General features: G+C 49.5%; 1 protein-coding gene across 1 annotated transcript; it reads right to left on the bottom strand.

Annotated features, from left to right (window-relative positions):
* Nucleotides 1-456: 456 nt before the first annotated feature.
* Nucleotides 457-7,900, bottom strand: LOC120509528 (interferon-induced very large GTPase 1-like; the record flags this gene model as incomplete). The annotated part of the gene is made up of 5 exons (XM_039724251.1): nucleotides 457-2,491; nucleotides 2,555-3,039; nucleotides 3,357-4,133; nucleotides 4,472-5,903; nucleotides 6,093-7,900. Coding segments are annotated over 5 exons (6,537 nt in total), but the record flags the coding sequence as incomplete, so codon positions are not given.
* Nucleotides 7,901-10,034: the final 2,134 nt, after the last annotated feature.

Raw genomic sequence — 10,034 nt, 5'->3', positions numbered from 1 at the left:
TTGCAGCCAGTGTGGAGCTGGCCTCAGGTCCCACAGACCTTTCTCCAAGCAGGACAGCTCCTTGCTGCAGGAAAATTGCCTTTGGGGCACTGTCCCTTCTTGTCTCACAGCAGCTGATCCAAGGGCTGCTTTGAATGCTGTCTTTGCCCCATCCCTGGCCCTTGGGCTCAGTCTTGGCCATGAGGCTGATTGCCAAAAGGAGGAAGTTTGGTTTGCCTCTGAGTCAAAGCCAAGGAAATGTTTATGGCAAACAGGCAAGAGGATTCACGCTTTCTCATGAAGTGAGAGAATTGCTGTGTGATGGATGCAGTAATGCACCTTATTTCATTAAATTTGTGAAAAATTAGATACCATTGTCTTTACTGAACTTGAGAGCATCATCACTGTAAATGCATATCGTACAATGCTCTCCTAAACTGCAAAGTTGTTGTGGTCCTTCCTCCCCAAGGACGTGGCCTAACACTTCTCCAGCTCAGACAGTGCTTCCTGCTTAGTAATTCTCCACCACATCTCAGGGATTTCTCCTCTACCTTGAAATTTCCCATTGTACAGAGCTTCCAGCTGTGCTCTGAAATGAGACACAAACCATTTCCAGTACGCCTGCATGGATGAATCAGGAAGAATTTTCCAAGTCGAGTAAGGGGGTCCAGCATTACGGTATCTCTTGAAGAGGATCCATCGGCCACCATCAGTTTCAAATTTGCAATGACTTGCAACAAGGCTGGAACAAATGTCAATGACCAGTTCGTGTGTATTATAGTCGAGGCCACGTAAACATTTCCACCATGTGGCTCCCATCAAAGCTCGTGGGCGATGGAAGACCAGCTGATGGTCTCCATCATGATCCCTCATTGTGTTTGTGCAGACAGCCCCACAAAAGGGACACTGTGCCCAGCACCCTGAAAAATGCTCTGCCAGGATGGTGTGAGGCTGCCTTGAAAACCACCTCAGGTCAGCCACAGCAAATTCTTTCATGAGCCTCTCCCTCATGTCATACAAAGGTTGTGCCATGGCACTGCTCAGGAACTCAATGTCTGTGACCTCCAGGTGCTCGATGCCCTTCAGGTCACTTCTGGGCAAGTTGATCACCTCTGACAGTTCCCTGCAAAATTCATCCAGCCAGAGAGAGATTTTGTCTTCTCTGTCTTTTCTGTCTTTGACAATTCGGGTTGATTTTGAAACGGCGGACAAGATTTTTTGATAGAGATTATCAAGGGAGGAATCTAAAAAATTCCTCAGCCTCCTACTCCCATCTAAACAGTAATTCCTAACTCGTGTCGCAATGTAACTCTCACAAAACTGTTTTGGAGACCTAAGGTATTCCTTGAAATACTCAAAATTTTCCTCTTCTGCCAGGTATTTCAGGATGCACACTTCCAGATTAGCTCTGCTGCCCTGGAAATCTGGGACTTTGTCCCGCACGTCCTCAGCGATGTCTTTAGCTACCCTCTCATAGACCGCCTGGCAAACAGCTGGTTCAATCTTGTGACAAAGGAAAACAGCAAAAGTTGTGACAGAAGTGGCTCCTTGGCAGGAAATCTGGAAACATTGGAAGAAATCTTCTCTCTTGCTGCTCAGGTACACAACTGGGTCATTTGCCTTTTGGAATGCTTCATGCATGGCTTTAAACCTTTCTGCTGCCATTCTGCACAGATACAGAGACAAATCTATGCTGTACTCTCTGTTAAAAATATATTTTGCATTGCTGGGGACAGAGTTCACACCTTTCTGTACTTCATTGAGTATTTCATGAATGAAATTTCGACTGTAATCCCGTTTCTCCTCTTCCTTCCTAGCAATATTTGCCTTCACACATGCTATGATGTTGTCTGTGATGTGCTGAAAGTTGATCACACCAGCAGTGGGAATGCTCCTGGGATCTCTGATATATCCAAAATACCTTTTCTTAACGATGTGTTTCTGCATGTCAAAAGAAAATCCTCTGCCTCTGGGAAATGATGTGATCCGTGCATGGATACCCGGCTCCTTAAAGTGCTCTAGAAGGACATCTTCAATTTCCGCATCGATATCCACACGTTCTGGAGGACGAGCAGCACCAGAAACTTCAGCAATCCACTTGTTCCAGACAAGAGTAAAGTTGTCCTTCAGTTCTCTCTCACTGAGGCTCTTCCCCTTCAGACTCACAGCCAGCTCCCGACTCCTTCTCAGGAGCTCATCTTCATATTGCAACTTCCTTGCATCCAGTTTCTTCTGCTCCTTCTGTAGCTCAATAAGATTCTCACATTTCTTTTTGGTTTCAAGAAGAAGAGTCTCTTTTAGTTCTTTCAGTTTCACCTCAGTACTTGATTTCCACTGGACCAGTGTCTCACGGTCTTTGTCTTCCCTGAAATACTTTTCCACTTCTTTCTCAATGGCATCACTTGTCTCTTGCACCAGCCCTTCAAGGTGTTGTCTGGTGACATTCTGCAAGTCCCCATTCCGAATTTTGTTATCCAGTCTCATTTGTACGTCTAAGATGTGACTCCTCAGCCTCCATGTCCACTGACTAAAGGCACTTTCCATCATCTGTACATCTAAGATGTGACTCCTCAACCTCCATGTCCACTGACTAAAGGCAGTTTCCAGTTTCCTGTACACAGCAATCTCCAGGGAATTCTTGAAGCTGAAAACAAAATTTTCATTCAGCAAAGCATTCCAGAGGTCACCAATACGATCTTTCAGACTCGAGAACCTCAAAATGCTGCGCTGTGACTGATTCTTGGCAGCCTGGAAGATTTTGCTCTTGAGTTGCTGGACGTTCTGGCTGTACTTGGGGTTGGATGGGGCCATTGGGGGGTTTCCTTCCCACAGGTGAGCAAAATAGTGAATGTGGGTGTTCACATCAAAGCCAATGACATCGCTGAAAGAGGAGACATCAGAGAATTCCTGCTGAGCAGCTACCACGGTCATTTCATCCAGCTTTTCCTGCAAACACCTTTGTCCTTCCCTGTTCTGTTCCTTGGCAGTTGCTTCTCCCACGTTTTGGTGGACAAAGAGGCAGCTTGGGGAAAGATTGACTTTCTTCATCCTCAGAAAAGCCTGCACAGCGATCTGGAGAACATCTTGCATTTCTGATGGATTTTCTCCAAAGATATTGATCACAGTCAAGTTGCCAACACCAATGACAAAGGTGGCCAGCTCATTGTCGTGGTTCAGGGACTGTTTATTGTGTTTATTGGCCATCTTCATAGCACGAAGTCCCTCTGTGTCAACCACCAGCACAAAATCAAAGCCCAAGTCTTGCTGAAGCTCCTCACCCACTGGGATGAGCTGCATGAAGGCTCCGCGGGTGCATCTCCCTGCGCTGACGTTGAGCAGCTTGGGGAAAGATTGACTTTCTTCATCCTCAGGAAAGCCTGCACAGCGATCTGGAGAACATCTTGCATTTCTGATGGATTTTCTCCAAAGATATTGATCACAGTGACGTTGCCAACACCAATGACAAATGTGGCCAGCTCGTTGTCATGGTTCAGGGACTGTTTATTGGCCATCTCGATGGCACGGAGTCCCTCTGTGTCAACCACCAGCACAAAATCAAAGCCCAAATCTTGCTGCAGCTCCTCGCCCACCGGGATGAGCTGCATGAAGGCTCCGCGGGTGCATCTCCCTGCGCTGACGTTGAACTGCAGGCCAAACATGGCATTCAGCAGGGTGGACTTGCCTGTGCTCTGGATGCCGAGCACGGAGAGCACAAACACTCGTTTGTCCCCCAGCCTCTCAATTAAGCTGTCAAAGATTGCTCCCACCCAGCGCAAAGGCAGGTAAGAAGCGTCCCCATCCATCAGCTCCATGGGATATCCTAAAACCATCAGCTCTGCTGCAATTTCTGGAAGCTTGACAAAAGTCTCATTCATGGAGTCCATTAATTCCAGAGCTTCATAAATCTGCCCTACCTCTCTCAGAAGGTGCTCCAGCCCGATGGATGAATCGCTGATTTCATTAGAGAGGGCATCCAAGGGATCCAGCACGTCATCATTCACACTGGATTTTTTCTTGCTTTTCTTTCCTGACAGGATTTCAGACCATGAGTTGTGATAGTCTCTCCTCAGTTCTTCAAGACGACCACAGGACAGCTTGTCCATAAAGACCTTCATCCACTGCAGGAAGTATTTCTTGGTGTCTGCTGGCTGGGCCTGGAGAAAGCTAAGGAATGATTTCATCAGTGGGTTGAGAGGGAAAGCTATCTCAAGTTGCTTTCTTCTGATTGCTTTCTTCTCATTTTCAATTTGGCTGTGATGATGCTCAATGCTCCTGTTCCCCTTCTCCTGCAAGCAAGTGAGTTCTTTGCATCCAAGCGACTCACCAATGCATCATTGCCACTGGGTTTTTTCTTGCTTTTCTTTCTCATCAGGATTTCAGACCATAACTTGTGATAGTTTCTCCTCAGTTCTTCAAGGCGACCACAGGACACTTCGTGCATAAAGGCCTTCATCCACTGCAGGAAGTATTTCTTGCTATCTGCTGGCTGGGCCTGGAGAAAGCCAAGGAATGATTTCATCAGTGGGTTGAGAGGGAAAGCTCGCTCAAGTTGCTTTCTTCTGATTGTATTTTTCTCATTTTCAATTTGGCTGCGATGATGCTCAATGCTCTTGTTCCTCTTCTCCTGCAAGCGAGTGAGTTCTTTGTCCTTTTGGCACCACTGGTACCACAGTTTTCCTTGAAGCGGCAGCAGCTTGGATTTGATCTCAGACAGCTTCTCTTTCTTCAGAAGCTCCACCAGCTCCTTTGCCTTTGCTTTGGCTGTCACACATGCAGGTTGATCTGCATCCACTACGAATCCATGCTGGCGAGCTTTGTCCATGCAGGCCTCCAGGCTGAAACATGCGTTAGATGCTTCCAGGAGATTTCCAATTGTCTTGGTCAGCTGGTCCATCAGTTCTGCTTCATTTCTATTCTTGATTCCTATTGTTATATTTTTGCTGTCTTGTCCAGCTGCAACATTCTCTTTTTCTGTGAGAAGACAAACCAAAGGCCTTTCTGACTCCCACAGGTCCTGCAGAAGCTTTCTGCCCCTGTTGTCCATGTGTTCCCAATCGGACACAAGAGCCACGATGACAGCAGATATCTCCTGCAGGAACTGCAGCTGTGCTCCATGATCCCTGGCGTCTCCATGCAGGTTACAGAAAGCCACGCAGCACTCAAAGTTGTCATCAGGGCTTCCACCAGGGCAGTACCAGGCAATCTCCACCAGCCCTTCCATCAGCAAACGCTCTCTGGTGCTGCCTTTGCAGTGGCGGTGGAAGAAGGTGTCGTGTTTGCGTTTGCTCAGCAGAGCGTTCAGGAGCTGGGACTTGGAAGAGGAGGCTGAGCTGCCAATGCGGATGAAGGACACGATGGGTGTCTGTGCCTGAAAGATGAGTTTGTTGTTGTAACTCTTTGTTCTGGCCTGCTTTACTGACTTCTTTGCCTCTTTCCAGCTCCTTTGGATTTGGCTGAGTGCATAGAGCAGGAACTCAATGTGTGAAGTGTTTGGGTTGGGCAGCAGCAGAGGCAACGCCAGTTGGCAGAATGCCAGCTTAGTTGCAAGGGTCTGTCTCAGGAAGTCATCAGCACAATGGAAGATGGCCATCTGCAGGTCCATGGGGTGCACATGGCTGTCCCTGCTTGCACATTCAGGGGAGGCTTCCATCAGTTTATCAAGAAAGTTTTCGAAGGAGCCTGATTGTTGGTTCTCTTGCTCCCTGGCTTGTGGCACACGTGCAAGGCCTCGGTTGCTGTCATCCCAGAAAGTCAGGTACCTCACCCGGTAATCCACAGTTAACAGCTTTTGCAAGAAGTATAATGGCAGTTCCTTGTCCTGGCTGGGCTGGCTGTCCTGCAGGGATATCTTGCAGATGGTGCAGAAATCTCCCATCCCCATTTTCCTTGGATAGTGACTTTCCAGTCCAAGGCGCTTGAGCAACCTGTCATCCCAGAAAGTCAGGTACCTCACCCGGTAATCCACAGTTAACAGCTTTTGCAAGAAGTATAATGGCAGTTCCTTGTCCTGGCTGGGCTGGCTGTCCTGCAGGGATATCTTGCAGATGGTGCAGAAATCTCCCATCCCCATTTTCCTTGGATAGTGACTTTCCAGTCCAAGGCGCTTGAGCAACTGGAGGAACTCCTGGTTTGCAATGACTTCATTTTCTTTGGATTTGCTGCCTTCTGAAATGGATTGGAATTGATTGGGCAGCTCAGGTGTTGGAATTGTGTCTTCCAGGTCTCTGAGTATGTTCTGCATTTTCTGCTTGTCATATTTGTTGTCTAAGCACCCACTAATCAAGGAATGCAAGTCCCGTTCCAACTTCTCCCAGTCCTCGTTTCCACTGTGCTTTTGGAGGAGATTCTTTATCCGTGTGGACCACAAGCTTTTCATGTGATCTTCCATGAAAACTAAACGCTCCCTCTTCTGCTCAGGGAACAGCTCTTGACTTTCAGGTGTCACAGTCAGACCCGTCAGCAGGAGGAAGGCCTGAGCTCTGCTGGCATCTTGCTCCTTCAGGTTCACGTACTCCTCGTGTGCCGCTTCCATTTCCTTGGCCATGTACTGAATTTCTGGGTGTCCAAGGAGGTGCTGAAAAGTGCTGCTTTCCACCTGGTACCCTGTGCTGGTCACAATCAAGAGCACCAAGAGTTCCATGTCCTTCTGAGCCTGTTCCTGGAGAGACTGCAGTAAGGAATAAATGGCGAGGCTGCTGGTCAGGGTGGCTTCTATCTTTGCTTCATGAACGTCAGAAGCAGAGCTTCCTGGTGCATAGGTGACAGCATGGATATGCTCCTTCATTTGCTGCAGTGTTTTGATGAGCTCTTGAAGCTCAGAGACTTTGGGAAATCTGGGAAGGAAGTGCTCAGTCTGGAAGATCCATTGCATAATGGACGAAGCCTCAGGGAAGTCCTTGACAGCCTCTCTGGCTCTTCCTTGGACAGAAGCCTGTGAGCTGGTTTTAGAAAAATCCAGGGACCCTTCTACACTGGCCCAGAAGCCACTCCAGCTGGCTCCAACAAAGCTGTTCAGTGCTTCTGACGTTTGTCGCTTCATCTCTTCCCGCTGCTCGGCTTGGAATCCTTCTGTGGACGCCTTCCACCAGAATATCCCCCCAAAGTGGAGGGGACCCTGGTTTATGTGGGACCCAAACCTGCTAAAGAAGCTCTCACATATCTTCACCAAGGTGGGGTTGTCTTCTTCCCAGCTGAAGCTCAAAATCTGCTGCTCCATCTTTTGCAACTCCCGCAGAGCCGCATCCGAGAGGCGAAGCTGATGCCTTTGGAAGTAGCAGGAGGCCAGAGGGATGTACTGGTACTTGGTGGTACAGAAGTAGCTCTGCTCAGCGTGGGACTGGTGGGTGTCCTGTGACTGCGAGGAGCTGCTGTGATCTACACCTGCTCCCAGATTAACCCCCCAAAATGAGGATTTGGCAGAAACGCTGATGCTGAAGCCCAGCTGCTCCATGGACTTGGTGAAAGTGGATTCTGCTGCAGAGGAGGAGAACTCCTTCCTCTCAAGCAGCGATCCTTGCTCCGGACCGGCCAGCTGGAATCCCTCCGGAACCCTGAGGAGCTGCTCTCGCTTTGCCAGCACATCTTCAGGTCTGCTGGTTCTGTAGATGCCCTGCAGGGCCAGTCCCCCCGATGCCCGCTTCAGCACCTCCATGTCAGGGATGTTCTTCTCCCTGCCTGCTGACAGCTCCTGCTGCTCCAGCTGCTTCTGGATGCTCTCCAGCATATCTGCCAAGGGTTTCTGTGGTGGTGGCCAGAACTCTTTGGGAATCTCCATGGCTCTCCACAGAGTCTCTGCTTTCTCCTTCAGAGCATCCTGGCTGTGCCTGCGGCTCTTGAGCATTTCTGTCAGATCCTTCAGGGCTTGTTTAGCCTCTTTTTGTCTTTGCTTAGTCTTCTCCAAGTGCTCCTTCTGCACCTCTTTAGTGGTTGTTTTGCTCTGCCAGGAGCTGTGCCTTTGCATCCCCCTCCTGTGTGTCCTCCTGCGAAGCCATGGCTGGGGAGGAAGAACAGAGATTTCTCCTAAGGTGTTCTCAGAGGCCCCAGGCTCCTGGCAGAAGATCTGCAGCAGCTCAGCCCTGGGGATTGCTCCCATCCAGCTGCTGGAGCCAGGCCTGGGATGGCACAAGAGCCAGGGTCTCCTTCCCAGCACCCTGGATGTGTCTGTTGCTTTCCTGTTTGCAGGATCAACCGTGAAGCTAAGTGTGTATCCAAGAGACAGCACAGACAGACACATAAAGAGACAGAGACAGAAAAACACACAGAGAGACACACAGAGACTCGAACATACACACAGACAAAGAGATACACATGCAGATAGACTCAGGGAACCACCCCAGTGCAGGGGGAAAATCCACCTTGTCCCTGCCCACAGCTGTGCCTGGGGCATCCTGGTGGCCCTTCAGGAGAGACTGGAGACTTTGGCAGCCAGCTCAGAAAGGTGTCCTCGTGATCTGCTGCTCGTTAGCACAGAGGGTCTTGTCAGCCAGTTGCCCATTGGTGGCACTCACCACGGAGACACTATACTGAAAATCTCTGGTGACAGGAGGAATAGTGCTAGCAAACCTTGAACCATTGGCCTAGAGGGGAGCAGACATCAGGCTGCTCAGGGGTGTGTTACAGAGGGTCCCTGGGAAGCAGCTCTGGAAGGTGCTGGGGTCCTGTCTTGGGGGTGGTTCTGATCCCACAGTCAGTTTCGTTTTGGATTTGCTTTGTCTGGAATTGTCACTTGCTCCCTGTGATTCAGGAGTATCGCTATGGGTGAAGGGCAGCCCAGGATTCTGTGTGGGGTTGGAGACCACAGGGTGCTCTTCCTCCCAGTAGGGGTGCTCAATATAGGGCCATGTGATGCAGTGAGTCTGACTTGAGATTCTCTTGCCCTATGGTTTTTTCCTTTTTTTCCCCTCTTGCTTTTTTCTTGTTTCAACACTGTGACCAGGGCTTGCCAGATTGCTTCTCTACTTCTCTGCTGCATGGGATCTGGGAGCACCCCCAGCCCCACCAGGCCTGACCTCAGGCCCAGCCATCACCGGTGAGCCACACAAAGGAGCAATCTCCACCCAGACCCTACTGCTTTGGGTTTTTCTGCTACACTTCAATTTGCCATTGTTTGCAGTGACACTGAGAGCTGCTGCTCCCTCTGGGCTGTGCAGGGGAAGCCAGCTCCCCTCTCCCGTGTCCCCAGAGCCGCCATTGCCAGCGGAGAGGCGGCCGAGCTCACACCACAGCGCCCCCTGCAGCCGCGGGGGAATCATCGCACAGCCCTACCCAGCCAGGAGCCAGCAGCGCCCCTGCTGGCTGCGCCCGGAACTGCACCGCAGGGGCGGTGCCTGGCGGGTGAGACAAGGCTGGGATTGGGTTTCTGGTTTTGGTTGGTGCTGCTGCTGTTGTTGTTTGTTTCTCTTGGTGTATATATATGTGTGTGTATGTGTGTGTACATACACTCTAGTAAATGCCTGTTATTTCTGTCCCTATATCTTTGCCTAAAAGCCCCATAATTTCAAAGTCACAATGATATGAAGAGAAGGGGATCATATCTCCATTCCAGAAGGTTCCTCCCTTCTTTGGTGGACACCTGTATTTTAAACCAGTACAGGTCCATCACTGCTGGTCACTTTTCATTGAAAAACCCCTGAAGGATAGGGCAGTCATGCATGACAGACACTATGGACTCAAGAGGGAAAGTCCTGCTTGTCACCCTAAATTTCCTTTCACAACACATTAACGCATAGAGTTGATCAAGGACAGCCAGTTAATCTGAGCATTTGGGATGTCAGGAAAGCTTTGGATCCTGCCTCTCCTAGCACCATGGTGTGTCCCTTCCAACTCAGGCCATTCCATCATTCCATGATTCTCAACCTAACGAACCTGGCACTTTCACTGCACACCTTCCTTTAAACCTTTGGGGTTTCTGACTCTTTCACGCAACTCCGAGAATTGCCCTGTTTTCAGTTCACTTGGATACTGGAGAAATTTATTCCTTGCAAAAAATCTTTCTGAGCATTCAGCTTCCATCCCACCAAGGCCACAACACTCTTACCAGCACAGGAATCGAACCG

Source organism: Passer montanus, unplaced genomic scaffold (genome assembly GCF_014805655.1).
Source record: "Passer montanus isolate IOZ18808 unplaced genomic scaffold, ASM1480565v1 scaffold522, whole genome shotgun sequence".
NCBI lineage: Eukaryota > Metazoa > Chordata > Aves > Passeriformes > Passeridae > Passer > Passer montanus.
Note: the sequence above shows the minus strand (reverse complement) of the source record. Positions and strands in the feature narration are given on the sequence as shown.